We start from the raw sequence: 16,362 nt of genomic DNA on the forward strand, positions 1-16,362 counted from the left end.
CACAGCTCACCTCATACTGAGAAGCAGGAGTTATATAGGAGGGGCTGCAGCCCCAGCACAGGAGCAGCTCTTGGAAAACACCTGGGCTGCTTTCCTCATCACCTGCTAGCAGCTGACTCTGAGCCTGATGGTTTGCACCTGGCCCTGCTCTGTGCTGCAATCAGTGAGGAGGGGGTGGGTTAGGGACAAAGCTCCTCTTTCAAGGGGATTTTATGCCCCTTTGCACAATTTGCTGTTTCCCTTCACTTTTAACATTATTTCCATTATATCCACTTTTCCTTTCACCCTGCTCTTCCACGGCCTTTCTCCCTCTGCTGGAAGATGGGGCAAAATAGCTGATGAGCTAGAAACAGATGAACACTTTGTGTTGCAGCCTTAAGCTCCCCTGGCCCTTTGCCCCTTACCCAGGAGAACACTTGGCATTGCTGGGCTCTTCTGCCCACTAAAACAGCCTTATGCTCAGCCAGGGGGTTTGCAGGGCATCCCGCACTTGGGAACTATCCTCAGTAGCCCCTGCTCAGGAAATCTACATTGCCAGGGTAGTTCTCTTCAGGAGGGACAGTTTGCCCAATATCTAGTTTGCCATAACTGTCACCAGTGTGAATGAATCCTCCCAACCCTCGGGGAAGTAGAGGAATGGTTGTAGGATGGAATGGCCTAGAAACACATTGTTAAACCCCATTCTAGAGATGGGGAAAAGTGAGACAGAAAGAGGTCACGTGATTTGCCCAAAGTGACTTTTTAATTAGCATTTGCTTTATGGTAGCACTTTGTCATCCCCCCCTGTGATCAGGGCCCCATTGTACTAAGTGACGTTGAATGCAGTGAGAAACAGTCCTGGCCCAAAGACTTCAGAGTCTAACTAAACAACACAGAAGAAGGGTGGGAGAAAGGAAGGATTATTATCCCCATTTACACAGACAGGGAGCTATGTTACAGCGTGATTAATGCTAAGGTCACACAGGAAGCTGAGAGAAGAGCTAGTACCTGAACCCAGGTACTTTACTTGGCAGATTGGGCCACAAGTCAGTGGCAGACTCACAGAGGTATCCAAGGTCCTGTTATCTAGTTACCTCCGCTGACCACTAGACCAATATTGAATGCCGTCCCAGTTCTACAATTATTATTTATTTGTATTACCATAGTGCCTTGAAGCCCTCATCAGGGACTGGGACCCCACTGTGCTAAGCACTGTACAAACAGAACAAAAAGGCAGCTCCTGCCCCAGGAAGCTGACAGCCTACAGTATAAGACAGGAGACAACAGAAAGGCACAGACAATCAGACAGGTGAATACAAGGAAACTATCTCCCAGCATGGTAGGCTGGGGTCTCAGCTCTCCAGCAGCCTAAGTGTAGTCGAGTCTTTTATAGGCATCACAGCAAAGGAGATTTTGAGGAGAGATTTGAAGGTGAATAATGAGATGACTTTGTGATGTTTATGGGGAGCTCCTTGCAGTTGCGAGGGGCAGCATGGGAGAAATCACAAAGGTTCTTGTTTCAAAATGTAGGAGGCACATTTTGATAGTGAACTCCATAAAGCAGCTCCAACATCAGTTTGACAAGGTATATCTCTGCTCCAAAACTAACACAGAGAATGTAGGAAAATTCAAAGTTAAGGCTGGCATCTCTTTCGCAAGGCAGGATGGCCCAGAACCTCAAAGGTAATTCCCGTTGAAAGAAATGAGAGTTAGACACCTAAATATCTTTGAGGATCCGGGCCTCTCTCTCTATCTTAGCTTTGAATGTCGTGACTTTGTTCCCCAAGAAGAAAAAGAAAAAGGATTTGTAAGGAAATGCCAACAGACCTTTAACTGCTGTGGTAAGAACAATGCTACTTTAGAAATCCTTCAAATATCCATCTTCCTAAAAGGTAGCTTTGAAAATGCACAATTTCTAGTGCCTCATTTTTATACAGAAACCAATGAGTCCAGATAGACTTAGTTTAATTCTGCTGCTAATAGCGCATTCGTTGCCAAGGCCACTTCCCTACAGAAATTAATTATGTGCCTGGCTGCTCCCATGATGTTCTTCACCAAGGGTCAGGTCCTGCAACTTGCTGCCACCCCTTAGCAGTTACTGGCTTTATCAGGCATTGAGGGTACTCGGTTACTTGCAGAGCTGGTTCCTAGCGTGTCTGTACCGCTTATTAATCAGATAGAGCAGCACTTTTCAACCTGTGGTCCATGGACCCCTGGGAGTCTGCAGTAGGGTGACCAGATGTCCTGATTTTATAGGGACAGTCCCGATTTATGGAGCTTTTTCTTATTACCCCACACAGGGCCAGCGCCAGGCACCAGCCGACCAAGCATGTGCTTGGGGCGGCACTCGGGTTTTTTTTTTGTTTTGGTTCATCAGGGCAGCGCTGGAGAGTTTTTTATTTTGTTTCAGTGGCACAGAGCTCGGGGATGGCGGGGCTTTGGGCAGCACAGTGCTCGGGTGATGCTCAGGGGGGCAGGGCTTTGAGGGCGTGGCACTCGGAGGGGCAGGGGCTTTGGGCAGTGCTGTGCTGGGGGGTGGGAGCTTGCATGGTGCGGCGCTCGGAGGGGGATCAGGGGCTTGGCACGGTGCTTGGGGGGCTGGGGCTTCGGGCAGTGTGGTGCTCAGGGGGTGGGGCTTCAGGTGGCGTGGTGCTCAGGGGGGCAGGGGTTTCGACGGCATGGAGCTGTAGGGTGGGGTTCGGCAGGGCAGCACTCTTCTTTTTTGCTTGGGGCATCAAAAAAGTTAAAGTCGGCCCTGACCCCCAACCCCCTGTCTTGATTTTTCACACTTGCTTTCTGGTCACCCTAGTCTGCAGACTATGTCTAAGGGGTCCAGGAAAGGTGACAAAGTTTCAGATCCCAGAAAAGGCATTCTGTTTTTCTGATCAATCAAAAGTATGCAAGTACATCTGCCTACAAGTCAAAACCTGGAAGTGTTGTCATTACCACAGATATCCACAGTTTAGTGCCCTTTCTCATGCTGTGCTAAGCACGTGCAACAATTATAGCTAAATTCTGTTGTTTTCATTCTAAGACATCCATAGTAGGGGTCTGCAGACCACAGGGTGAATTTCATTCACCTCCATTTGAAAAATTTTAGGGATCCACAAATGAAAAAAGTCTGAAAACCACTGAGCTATAGGAAATGAAGCTTTACTAATAAGGGCAGTAGTGAAGGGGATTAGAAAATTCCTCCACTAGCTGTGCAGCTGTTTACAAGATATGCATTTGTAGTTTTGGAGATGGACATTGGGCCGGATTAATGCTGGAGCAGGGGAGAAAAGCTAATGAGGAAACAAAAGGAGATTGTTAGCTTTCATTGTTCCCCATGCATTTCCTTGTGACTGAGGTACAGTCTCCTATGTATGCCAGTTTATTTCCCACTGGGGAAAAGGCCCATGACAATTTAATTGTTTCTACAGCACAGGAATATATGAGCCAATACACAGGCAGAGGACTCCACCTGCTTCATCCAGAAATTTTTTTTTCCTTTGGTTGCTCACTAGAACAGTCCTTGTGGGGCTGAACCTGTAGTCACACACACACACCCTGCATAAATGACATGGGGCAGTTGTGTAAGCCTGTAATTTGTACTAATCTGCACACCACTCCTCCCCCACCCCCATCCAAAGCAGTCCTGCTAAGAACTACCATGTTATACAGTACTGATTGCTTGGGTACTGTATAAAGAAAACTCAGCAATGAACTCATCCATTCACACACATGGTAAGGCTAGTTGGAAGCCATGCAGATTAGTTTTGACCAGATACTAGGAGAATCACCTGAGGGGTGCCAGCCTCTTCAGCTGCCACATGCCTTCCTTCCACTACCCCTGGCAGCAGGATCCTACCATTCCCTTCCCACCTTTTACAGTATTAGAATGGCACATTGACATCCTTGCCAGAACTCCTACTGCCAAGTGCTTTGGCCAAGAGAGGTGGCTGTGCTTGTTTATGTAGCTTCCATACAACTGTAGGCAGAGCTGTAGTTTATATGGACAGACTGCCTCGAGGGAAGAAAGGGCAGTGGTGATTCCCTAGCTATCATTGAGTTTAATGCTACACCAGTAGAATAGCAGAGGGTATCCTGCTTTTAGAGATGGTGCTGTCATACCAAGAACACTAGATCTAATCATTATCTGTACAATAGTACTCTTTGCAAGCATAATGCAAACACTGCAGTTGAAATTTGGCTATATGACACTACCATTAGTCTCCTTCCCCCTCCCCATGCTATTTCAAAGTTATATGCAGAGCTTTGAAAGTGCATTTGTTCACTGTCATCTTTGCACAGTGTGGCTAATTAGAGAAGTACCTACAAGACCAGGCCGCCTACTGCAGTTCTTAGAGGAAGGAAGGTGATTTGCCCAGAGAGGTAGTGTAGGAAAAAAACCTGAGTGGAAGCCCTCTCAGATTCTGCCAGCACTCTAACTGTGCTTTCTCACTGCTATTACTTGATCTTCCCTTGGTATACAAACAAACATGAGAAATGAGGAGGGTTAGGTGATTGGAATGAGTGACTATTCCAACAACAGATCTTCAAAACAGGAAGAGGAAGAGTTTCTCGTCATAAAAGGTAGCTATAGTGATGCTACAGGATTGTGTGAGGGGAGGAAAGCAGGAAGTAATGAGATATTTACAGTTATTCATGGAGAAAAATCACAAGTCAGACAGTTTATTGAATTAAATTCTAGTTTATTAGGTAGGAAAAAGCAGTTAGGAATGTTTTTTGGAGGAAAATGTAAGTGTTACTTCCATGGAACTAGACATCTTAGCAATTTTACACACATAGGAAAGCAGCAGCTGTGAAGAATACAATCACCTTATAATTATACTAGCCTCTAATTCTATTAGACACCAGGATTAAGCTACTGTCTAGCCCCAGAGAAGAGGGCCCTCAAGTTAATGCTGCAGTTGTCAGGAGGTTTGGTTTTCAGCTGTCCTTAAAAAAAAGTTACTCAGCCTTGAATGGGGTGTAGATTTCCTTAATGTGAACTCCTCACCAGGCTATCTAATTATGACAGCACTTAGCTCTATTCTTTATGGAGGCATCTTCTTACTATCTTCACTGGTTTTATGCTTGAAGGTCTAAGGCCAGGGTAGAGGAGGAGGGAATAGATAGGTACCTTTAAATTTCAGTTAGATTATGTTGCGCCACTCTTGCCAACTTTCATGTGGTAAATAAGCACCCTGATTTTCACAATAAGCCCAAAAAAACTAATCCCATTTCAAAACAAGGCCAAAACAAGCCAATCCCTAAGACCTCCAACACTATGTGATTGATCCCCCTGGTGTGCAGTCTGGGACTGTGACAGACCTGCTGTGTACTTGACTCTTCCCCCACATGCCAGGGGGATGATAAAAAGCAGCAACAAGCCAAAACACAAAAACAAACTAGCTAACAAGCAACTCACAAGCCACTTAAGCCAAAAGCGCTCAATCTCTGCATTTCCCCCCTTTCATTTGGCATGAAACTGCACATTCCTGATCAATTGTCACTTTCCATGTTTACTATAGATACTCAGCTTGTGTGTAGTTGTCAAAGACTAAGGTAGAGACGTGATAGGGTTAATTTTAAGCAACATCTTGTTGTGGAGGAGTCTACTTTTCTAGGTCCATGACTGGTCACTGACTGCTGTGTGGCTCTATGTTGAGTTCAGGGCAATTATTTCCAACATTGGAATTGGCTACAGTTTGTTTGCTCCTGCTGCATCTTTGGAAGCTTGTGTTCACAGAAGGCCACAGCTATGGATGACAGATTTATGAAACCCCTATTGCTGGCCTAAGTTTAAGCCTACTCTGCAAGGGTCACCACCACTATGCCATGACACTTGAGCCACACTGCAGCGCTAGACCCCAGCCATGCAACTGCTTGGGTGAGCTAGAAGAGTAGCAGAGAAGGTTTACAGACAGCACAATATTTACTAGAAGATAGTTGTCTCTTCAAAAAAATGCCAGTGTCTAGTGCAGAGTCCATTTGCTTTTGTAATATGCACTATGACCTGTTAGTGATAGACATGATGCTGTGTTCTTGATATCAACAATCTCCTAAAATTTAGTGCTAGTACTCAGACTCTTGCAGGTCTACTCTGCTGCTACTACTTGTAGTCATAAGCACTAACTTCTAGTAGTGGTGTTATGGATGGATTAGAGGAAATTTGGAGCGCTTAAGATTGAGACCAAGTTCCCAGAGTTGTCACCTTAACTATGACAAGTCACTGTAGGTAAGTTTTGAGATTGCACCAAGGAGAGATAGGGGATCTAAAGTGATCCCATTTTTCTGTAGGTAAGGCTGGCAACAATACAAGTGCCTTTACTCTACTACATTAACTAAGTAGTAAGGAGCAGCTGTATAGTAGAATAGGTACTTATGACAATTAAGCAATAAAATTAGGACAATTGTCAGGCTAGTGCCGTTATGCTAGTTAAAACTTGGCACCATGGAACCTGCTGGTTGTTTTGTCTGGACTTTAGAGATGAGCCAAGTCTGACTTGCTTCTGTTAATACCAAACTAGAAGTTTGGTATTAAACTAGCCACTTCTGAAATAAGGGAACTCCATCATGAACTAGTGCATCCAGCAGTTTATTTTGTCACAAGTCATTTAGTGTCTCACTTTACCATTACAGCTTTTGTCCTCTTCAGATTTTTAAAGAGCCACTGACACTAGTGCAGTGACCATCAGGCCAAGGATCACAGTAGCTGCTGCTACAGTGGTCCATGCCTCATCTGTCAGTTGATTTTCTTCTGTAGGGAGGAAAAAAGTAAAGTCATAAATTAGTGGCCACATTATGCAATAAACTTGAATTAGTAACATCAGCTAGGTAAAGGAGAAGAGCATTTGTTCCATACCTTGGGTTGAAGGCCATTCATCTGCTACAAAGATAACAGGACCAGGTAAGCTTGCTACACCAGAATTCTCTGCTTGTGTCACATCTGCAAGAGATCAGTCACCACATGATTCTGAGTAACTGGAGTCATGGAAATCCACTAATCTAGCAAGCTAACTGGCTATTTTCAAGTTCTGTCCAAGAGAACAGAATGATTCAAGGTCTAGAAAACCCATGTCCTACAAAAAGGTTGTAGAGTGGTTTGTTTAGTTCAGAAAAGATAACTGAGGGGTACCTTACTTTTAAGTACTTTAGACCTCCCTACTGATAACAGGGCTGGGTCACCTTTAAGGGAGACTAAATCAGGGGCTTCAATCACAGCAAGGGATGTTTAGGTTAGACATTAGGCAAGCTTTCCTAACTGTAAGGGTAGTTAAGCACTGAAACAAGTTACCTAGATGGTTTGCAGAATCTGTCACTGGTTAAAGAAAAAAGCCAGAGGTAGATTAGCTAGTACTGCACTGAACCAGAACTAAGGAGACTGGCCTAGAAGACCTAGCAAGTGACCTTCCACACCTACATTTTATGGTTCTGCTGTGGTGTGTGACTGCATGTTTACTGTGACATTCTAGTTGCCAGTAGTGATTAGATCCTACCTCGTTTGCTTCTGCCTGACTGAGGACATCTTGGTGAACACAGAGGGGAATCCAGATGAAGTTTGTCACAGAGTAGAGCACTGCAGTGGAAGTACACCTAGAGCGAAGAGGAGACATTTGGTGCATAGGAAGGCCCCTAGCATTTAGCTAGCGCAAGAAGGATTGCACTTACTGGGCTAGTGAGAGCCTTGTCACCTGAGACAAAGGCAAAGGTCTTCACTTCAAATCTCTGGCGATAGTTGGGATAGCTGACTGCTAGGCCCACTGGATGAAATGCAGTTCTGTAGTTGTCCAGTTCATAGTCACACCTACAGGAGATACATGTTGAAAGTCATGAGGGGAAGAGAGGAAGGTAGTTTCTTAGATAGGTTGGAGTTGAAATCAGGTAGAGAAGAGAGTCTTTGAATGTTTGCTTCATTAACATTAAATATTTAGTCCACTGCCCAAGAGAGACCCTCAATACTGTTTCCAAGAGGTCTGCCAGAGCTTGCAGGCCTGCATTAGGACAGCAATTCCTTGAGGGTTTGATTCAGTCAGTTGTGAATTATTTGAGTTAGTTGGAATTTGCACTTGAGCACATGCACTCAAGGCCTGGTCTACAGGGGGGCAGGGGTGGTGGAAATTGACCTAAGATATGCAACTTCAGCTATGAGAATAGTGTAGCTGAAGTAGACATTAGGTAGTCTTACCTCACATCCTCAGTGCTGGGTCAATTACTGCATGGCCCCCACCCCACCCCGTCAACTTTGCTTCTGTGTCTTGCAGAGCTGAAGTTCAGCAGTTGATGGGAGAGTGATCAGGTATTGGTTTTATCATGTGTAGTGTAGATGTGATAATCTATCCCTGATTGCTACCCTCCAAGACATACCTGACCTAATGCTACGACCTATGCTTTTGTGATCAGATCTTAGAGATACAGCAACCCTTTGCTCCTACATCCATGTAGGGAGCCTGATAGTACAAAGTCACATTGCTCTCACAGCTCCAACAAGCTCTTGCATGGTATTTCAGGGAAACACTTAGGTGAGGCTGGCCTGCTCATGTTCCTGCAGCACTTGTATTATACCTACCCATCCACCACAATGTTCCACCGGGGCAGAGAGCTTGGATCTTGGGATGTGGTTGCCCAACAGTCATCCAATACCAGTTTGATGTTGGGGTCATTGCGGTTCAGAACTTGCACTTCCAAGAAGATTGGTTGCCGCAGATATTTCACAATAGGGTACTGGTCATCACTGTAGGGCTGCAAGTAGGAGCCATCTGAAAAAACCAAAGTATGGTAGAGTTAGAAAGCCCAGTACACAACAGGTAGTAGTTCTTGCAGGAATCTCAATCTAGAGACACTAAACCAACTATGTTGGAAGTCTAGTACTGTATGTGCATAGAAGGACACAGCTAGTGGGTTCTTTAGCTGAACTCCTTACATAGAATAATAAGCCTCCTAACCTGACATCCCCACTGGATTCCCCCAGAGCAAGCAGCTCTATTAAAAACCTTAGTCTGCCAGCTCTAGGTCACAAACCAGCTGTGAAGGATTCATGCCATTCATTTTAGATAGTCAAAGGAACAATTCTGTCCCTACTATGGAGGGAGTCACTTCATTTCTGCCCTGGCCATGATTTGCTGCTAGATGCAAGCTTTACCTGGATAGGTCAGCAGGATCAAGGAGAGAGGACCCTGCTTTATTGAAGAAACTGGAGGAGGGAGACTGCTTATCCTCATGTTCAGTGATTCACCACCACTTTTGTAGGTACACACTACTGTCAGCCTGAAAGACAATGCTCAGCATCTCAGCACAAGGTTAGCTGGCAATTTGAACAGTCATTTTGCTTAGTGTTGTGGACTGGCTCTCACCAGCAGAGTTGCAGACTGACCTGAATTCACTGTCCCTAGAAATCCTGCGTGGTGGTAGATCTACCCACAAGGCATGCACTTCATTCTCATAAATTGTCCTCTCGCCTTCAAACTACAGGGGATACAGGAGTGTTAGCGACTGCCCTGCCACAGGAGCTCTGTTAGCACTCACTGTCCTGGACACTTACCCTCTGCCTTGTCCCACACTTGTTCAGTGGGACATGAAACCGAACCATGTCATTTGAGGAAGACTTGAAGACTGGTTTGCATGTAGGATCTCTTAGCCTGACGGTATCCAAGTCTAGGGCTGGTTTGGTCCTCTCACTGAGGACTTCAAAGTCCATGTAGCCATCCTGAGTGCATACAGCAGCTGAAAAACATTCAAGGAGGTTGGCATGGGTTGCTGTAGGGTGACTCCAGTACATGGCACTGTGGCAGGCCCTGCCTCAGTTCAGTGAGGAACTAGTCTTTTAGCTGAGCTGTGTGCACGTAAGGGCCCTGACTACCCTAAGTTGTACTGCACCTAACTGGATTGTTCCTGGTCTCCATTTTGTATAGCATGATCTGGAGGGCAAGGATCCTGCAACAGCTCATGCCAGGAAGCTCAAGGACCCAGAACTGCTTATAAAGCAGTGATCTATGGGTCAGTGAGGAAGAATCAGATTGAAGTGTAGGCTGGAGTCTACCCATTAGCCTGCCCTAATCAGCTCAGACAGGGGAACCTGGTGTATGTCTCTAGTTGTTTACCTGCCCTATGGGATAAAGGGCTGGGTGTCTCAATGCCAGAGCCAATGCTTAAGGGAGTATAAGGGGGATGAGCAGGGAAGAACAAAGCCCTCTAGTAGCTGCTGACAGGCTGAACAGGGAGGTGAGGAGAAGAGGGAAAGAGTCCTCAGAGATGGAGTTATGATCTGTTGTGCTTTCTGCCATCCCCATGAAAAAGGAGCTGTCATTACTATGTGGACTGTCAGGGGAGCTAGGTGATCACCAAGTAGTGGGTCATGTCCAGATCACCCAAATGTTAAAGAAAACTGTCCTCACCAGCAAAGGAAGGGCATCTATAGAGACCCAGGAACTATGACTACAACTAAATGGGCTCCAAGATAGAGGTGCAGAGTCCCTACGCAGGAAGTTTTGCTTGCCAGCCACTAGGAGCTTGCACCAGACATATCTGTACTTCTAGCTACAGGTTGAGCTCAACTCTTATGTTCCTATCAAAGAGAGAAGCCCCAGATTCATAGAGTAATGTGCTGGGGGTTTACTCAGTCTCCTGCATTAAGGAAATTCATCTCAGGGAGCCACTGACTTACACTATCAATCTGTAGATCAGTACTTCAGGGACAACTGAAGCTACACGGCTACAGAAAGTTCCCAGGAAGAATGGGCTGTCTTACCTATTGGTGCATGTTGGTCACAGGGACACTCTGGATAAGTCACCATTGACACCATTTCTCCATGGAAGTTGAAAGTTAGCCTTAGAGAGGCCATGTATGACTGAAGTCCTAAGCAATTCTCCTCATATAGCTGAAAGAGAAGGAGGCCATGACATTTTGTATCCAAGTAGTTGCGTTTGCTGCAAAGTTAGCACTTTGCTTCTGAATCTGACAGTCATTTCAACTGGACTAATCTAGCCAGCAATTAGTGTTTCAGAAAGATGCTTCTCAGCAATTTAATACATCTCCTGGATCAAGTAGTAGGGATTTAGAGAGTTTAAATCAGTAACAGACTAGATCTCAAGTGGCTGTTCATTGAACTATGCCTGTTAGACCTAGATTGAAGTTCCAAGTGGGCCATTCAAGTGTACTTTTGGCCCTGCAGAGTCAGCATGTGGTCCATTTTCTTTCAACTCTTACTTAGGGGACATCAAATTGCAGCATGCTATGTTCTGTCCTGACAGCCATTCTGACCCAGAACAGACAATATCAGCAGAACATAGAATGGTATTCCCTCCTCTTCATATCTAAGGAAGAGGCCAGCTTCCCCTTGTCCTTGCCTCTCATCTAGCCATTAGGGATGATCTACACCTTTATGGAGACTTTCAGGAGGGTGCTCCATGATTAGCAAGTAGCGGACATGAAGCCTGTCCAGGTGATCACAGGGGTTGAGCTACTGGCATGACAAGACAAGGGAAGAACTATTGATGCTAGAGCCAGCAGCCTGAATTTGAGGTAGCAAGGGGTAGTTTGTTGACAGGAGACACTGCTAGAATGGTCAGCAAGGGAGATTTTTAGTAGATGCATCCGAGAGGGCTGGTAGAGATGGGGCTTGTGTGGGTATCAGGAAGGAGGTTGCCATAATGGAGAGTTTTAGCTGTATTAGAGGTTATGCTTAGGAAGATTGAGGTGGTCTCTGTGTGGGGGTAGTCAGAGGGAGGTTCAGACAGCTGCCAAGTGATGGCATGAGAAGGACTGACCATATAGTCAGTGCCTTGGTATTTACCCCAGATGTAAATGTCTGATTTTGTAACTAAGTCCTTCTCTATGCCATCTTTAAAAGACAGACAATTGTGATCTTTCCTAAAGGAGATACTACTAGTTTGTAGTGATCTTACTCTGGACTTCAGGATTCTTCTGTTGATGTGCAGTTTCACTCCTCTTTGTGTGTCCAGAGCAATTCCATTTGCTTGGAGTTCATTCATGGGAATGTTTCTGTTTTCTATACTCACAGCTGAGAGGATCCCTGGGAAAGCTGGGATGGCAACAGTCATGTGTGTTGAGTTACAGGTTGCTGGGCCTACAAGAATAGCTCTGTTAGTGTCTATAGAAGACAGAAGTCCCTCTAGGTCAGCAGAGGGGCCAGCTTCTGTGAAGAAGGGAATTTTTACCTGGTGCACAGATCATTCTTGATTCTACAGTTAGTCGCTGGTCAGGAGGCCCATATGAGAGCTTAAGTGCCACAGTATATAGCATCTGGTTGTCTTGCTGCAGAGGACAGATGTGGTTGAGAACAGCATTATTCAGTGATGTTTCCAGTGTCAGCATACAAAAAGCAGTCTATTAGGATTCAGTAAGCTAGGCTGCAGTTCTGGAGAGACTTCAGATGTTATGAGAAGTCTTGCAGGCCACATTGGCCATTTAAGTAGCCGCTGGAGTAACTCTAGCTGTTTGTTATTCCTATGCAGAGCAGCTCTTAGAAAGGGTGAACAAGCTCCATTCTAGGGCCTCATGCACCACATTGTGTCATAGCCAGAAGTCAAGCTACAGCTGTTGTGAGTCAGCAGTAGAGATTTCAATGCTGTCCATATGACAAGATGGGCCAAGCTACTTATGTTACCATGGGTCATTGTTAAGATGCTTAGGTCATTAGGATGGTCCTGCACCATTTAATTTACAAGTATTATACAAACCCACTTCTCTACATATGAAATATTTTGCCTTTTTGGTAGCTTCCTAGTTCTCCTCTAGAGCACCTACCTTGTAAGAGGTGACTCCAGTAGCACCAAAAGAAACCTGGAAGATTAGGTTGTTGCTGTCAGCTAAGAATGTGTATCCTTGCTGCATGGCTTGCCAAAGGCTTAGCCTATGTGTTCTTGTTCCATCATCTATGGACAGTATCCAGGCCATCTGAGATTCTGTAGTCTGCAATTTGAGATTTCTGGTTAGTCAGACAAGGCCTTAGTGAGCAGTATGGTCATTGTTCTTATCCTTAAGAAGGAGACTGGGGTGGATTGATTTAGATTGAAGGCATGAGTTTTTAAATCCTAGTTGATCAGAATCTCCTGTTAGATTCTAAAGTCAATTATGAAAACAAATGCAAAACAAGATTTAGTGGTTATACTACTGAGAATACTTTAAGTGGTGCTGATTTGCACTGTGGCAGCCTTTATACTACATGTAATAATTTTTGGTATCCAGGAGGATACCTATACATATTTGAGTAATTGCATTGCTTTGATTTATAGTTTACTGTGTTTGTTAGTAGATAATGCTGATTGATGAGTTTGCTAGGTAATTAGTCAAGTTAATTGACTTCTAGTTTCTATTCAAAGGTGTTCATTAGTTAAACTACCTTGAGCATTCTGGATATACAAAAAAGTTTATGAAAATGGTTTGTATTTCAAGTTAATGGCTATTAAAACACAGAATCATGAACTTTAGTGACCTGAACAGATTGTTAAAGGACATAACCAGAAGCTTTTTTGAACTAGCAGGACTCATCCTCATACCTCAGATTGCAAGGGGCTCATGGGGAGAGGAGAGAAGAGGAGGCCATATGATTTCCTGTTTATTTCCCAGTGATCTTCTTAACTTTGAAGAAGCTGACATAGCTAAACAGAAGCAGGCACAAAGCTGGTTTGGCACTTTGGAATTCTGGTTCCAGGTGCTTAGGCAGTGACTGTCACCAACTCAGTTGTTTGAGTTTCTTTAGAATTTCAAGCTTCTACTCTTCCTTACTTAAGTGATTTTAATAGATTAAAAGCAATCTTAGACCTTAATAAAAGTTATAACTTGGTTTAAGTTTTAAATTGTTAAACTATTTTGAATTTAGTAAAAATCTATCCACACTGGTTAAGGCTTTAGTAGTTGCAGCTTTGCTATCCAACCCTAGAAATATACTTGGTCAAGACTCTGGTCAAGCTACTTTAGTAAGCAACAGAAGTTGTTTCTGCTGGCAAAACATATTAGTTTAGCAGCATGCTATTTTGGACACCCCCCCCCCCCCCATTTTGACAGAAGTTTCATACCATATGTTCATCAGCAAAGCTGGGAATGAGTCTTGGAAATACAACCTGAAAGGGAATGAGACAGCAGCTGAGTGCAAGGCACAAAGTTCTAACAGGTTTTTTTGTTTGTTTTTTAAGAAGTCTGGCAACAGACTAGGAACCTCCAATCCATTACAGTAATGGAAGCTTGGTGTGTTGCATTATTCTCAAAGCAAGTGTGCTGTATCTGGCTTCTAGCCACTGCATTTGTGGGAGAACAGAGGAAAACAGCATCACTACAGCTTTCCCTTGTAGATCTAGTATACTTATGTTCCTGGTTTCTGATCAGTAGCCAGTGGAGAGGTCCACAAACACTGGATATGTTTGACACAGCCTAGCCTGAACATAAACAAAAGACAGTCAAAGGTAACCAGCAAGGTTTTACAGACAATACAACTCCAGTTACTAATTTGAGTCTCCCAGAGACCAGGAAGGGGAAATCCACCACAAGTCTTCTTCCCTCACACTTATTGCCTACAGAAGAGAATCTACAGGCATATCATCTTTAAGGCTTGATTTGAGAAGCCATTGAGTTATCAACCTCATCTCTACAGGTAAGAGCAGTTAGATTTCCAAGGGCTTATCAAACTGCTCCACTTACTGCCATGAAGTCTTTAGTACAGTTCGTAGCTCCTGTAAAAGTAGTAGGGGCAACTTCATCTGCTTGAAGATCATCACAGCCAATACTGTAGGTTACATTCTTGTTCCTTCCAACTGTCTTGTTGAGCAGCAGCAGCTTTATTCTCAGCTGGTGTTGGTCATGCTAGAGCAACAGACCACACTGGTCAGAGTAAGATACAGTAGCATTTTTTACATTGATAGATGTTGCCTCAGATCAGCAATTAGATCTTATCTTCACATATGGTAGATGGCAAACTTTAAGTTTGCCTCAACTGACAGTGGATGTTGTCTATAGAAGGTGCAAGGTTAGTCATAACAAGGCAGGCACAGCAGTATTTATACTTAAATCAGGTAAGCCATTTGGGTTGCCTAACACCTTTGATTAGCACATTAAGTCACACCACAAGAGACTATCTCTGTACTAATACTTGGACAGTAGTATGCAACAGAAGTTGCCTGGGGAAGTCTTTCACTGGCTATTTTAAGGTTTCACCTTAAAGTGGAAAGGTTTCATATCATGCATAGTCCAAGTATTGCACCACTTGGTCCAGTTTTCATGAATCCCATCAACCTCATGCTCACTTCAGAGCCTGTATCAAGTGAACATGTTCCCAAAGCAGAGGGACAGTTATACCTCTAGTCTGGTGCAATTCACATACAGAGCAGTTAGAGTCAGCCTCTCATGATCCACCATGTAGTCACAGTCAACAATCTCTTCACCACTTGCATCTAGAAAGAAGAAACTTGTCAGCTATGCTGCTAGAAGTCACCCTGAGAACCCAGCTAGACATGCAGCAATACATACCAACTACATGGACCTGCCAGAAGTTGCTTCCAAGCTCTTTGGGAAACCCAATCAACATTTTGTCATTGTGACAAGACACTGTCCCTACAAGAGGAAATGCACAATCAGTCTGATATCAACTCCCTGCAACACAGAAACAATGGAGGAGTCCTTGTGGCACCTTAGAGACTAACAAATTTATTTGGGCATAAGCTTTTGTGGGCTAGAACCCACTTCATCAAATGCAAGGACTCCTCATTGTTTTTGAGGATACAGCCTACCACTCTGAAACTTGCAATACAGAGAGCACTAGACAATTAACATACAAACTGTTAATATGATAAAGCTTTTCTCTCACTCCTCTGAATGAAGAGAGGGGTCATTAGTTCTGAGCATACCCCAGGGTCAGTAAGACTATCTGATCAGCCTAGAGACAAGTCCACCATGCTTAGGAGAATGCCCTGGTTACCTGGGAAGTCTAGAGCCATGGAACTATTAACACCAGTTGTCAAGGGCACTCTAAGGCAACCTAGTAAAAGAAGCAGCCTGCAAACAAGAGAGAAAATGCTCAGAAGCCAGCACAGCAAACAGAACCCACCCCATATACATCCCTAATTCCCTCCCTTACCACATCCTGCAAAAGGACCAGCCTGGCTGCAAAACAGGCAACCTCATGGCTGAGACACAAACCACCCACATGAAGACACCTGCACAGCTCACCTCATACTGAGAAGCAGGAGTTATATAGGAGGGGCTGCAGTCCCAGCACAGGAGCAGCTCTTGGAAAACACCTGGGCTGCTTTCCTCATCACCTGCTAGCAGCTGACTCTGAGCCTGATGGTTTGCACCTGGCCCTGCTCTGTGCTGCAATCAGTGAGGAGGGGGTGGGTTAGGGACAAAGCTCCTCTTTCAAGGGGATTTTATGCCCCTTTGCACAA

At 44.5% G+C, this 16,362-nt stretch overlaps 1 protein-coding gene across 1 annotated transcript; it reads right to left on the reverse strand.

The window, feature by feature from the left end:
* Positions 1-6,541: 6,541 nt before the first annotated feature.
* On the reverse strand, positions 6,542-16,138 carry LOC120374091 (zona pellucida sperm-binding protein 2-like). The gene is made up of 18 exons (XM_039493314.1): positions 16,053-16,138; positions 15,894-15,970; positions 15,446-15,529; positions 15,275-15,369; positions 14,621-14,782; positions 14,002-14,046; positions 12,731-12,895; positions 12,142-12,238; positions 11,869-12,050; positions 10,712-10,841; positions 9,506-9,687; positions 9,338-9,429; positions 9,107-9,231; positions 8,534-8,723; positions 7,636-7,771; positions 7,464-7,560; positions 6,830-6,913; positions 6,542-6,724 (listed from the first exon to the last, which is right to left on the reverse strand). The coding sequence occupies exons 1-18, from the start codon at positions 16,121-16,123 to the stop codon at positions 6,627-6,629; spliced, it is 2,112 nt and encodes a 703-aa protein (XP_039349248.1). The 5' UTR covers positions 16,124-16,138; the 3' UTR covers positions 6,542-6,626.
* Between the last annotated feature and the right edge of the window lie 224 nt (positions 16,139-16,362).

Source organism: Mauremys reevesii, linkage group 10 (assembly GCF_016161935.1).
Source record: "Mauremys reevesii isolate NIE-2019 linkage group 10, ASM1616193v1, whole genome shotgun sequence".
NCBI lineage: Eukaryota > Metazoa > Chordata > Testudines > Geoemydidae > Mauremys > Mauremys reevesii.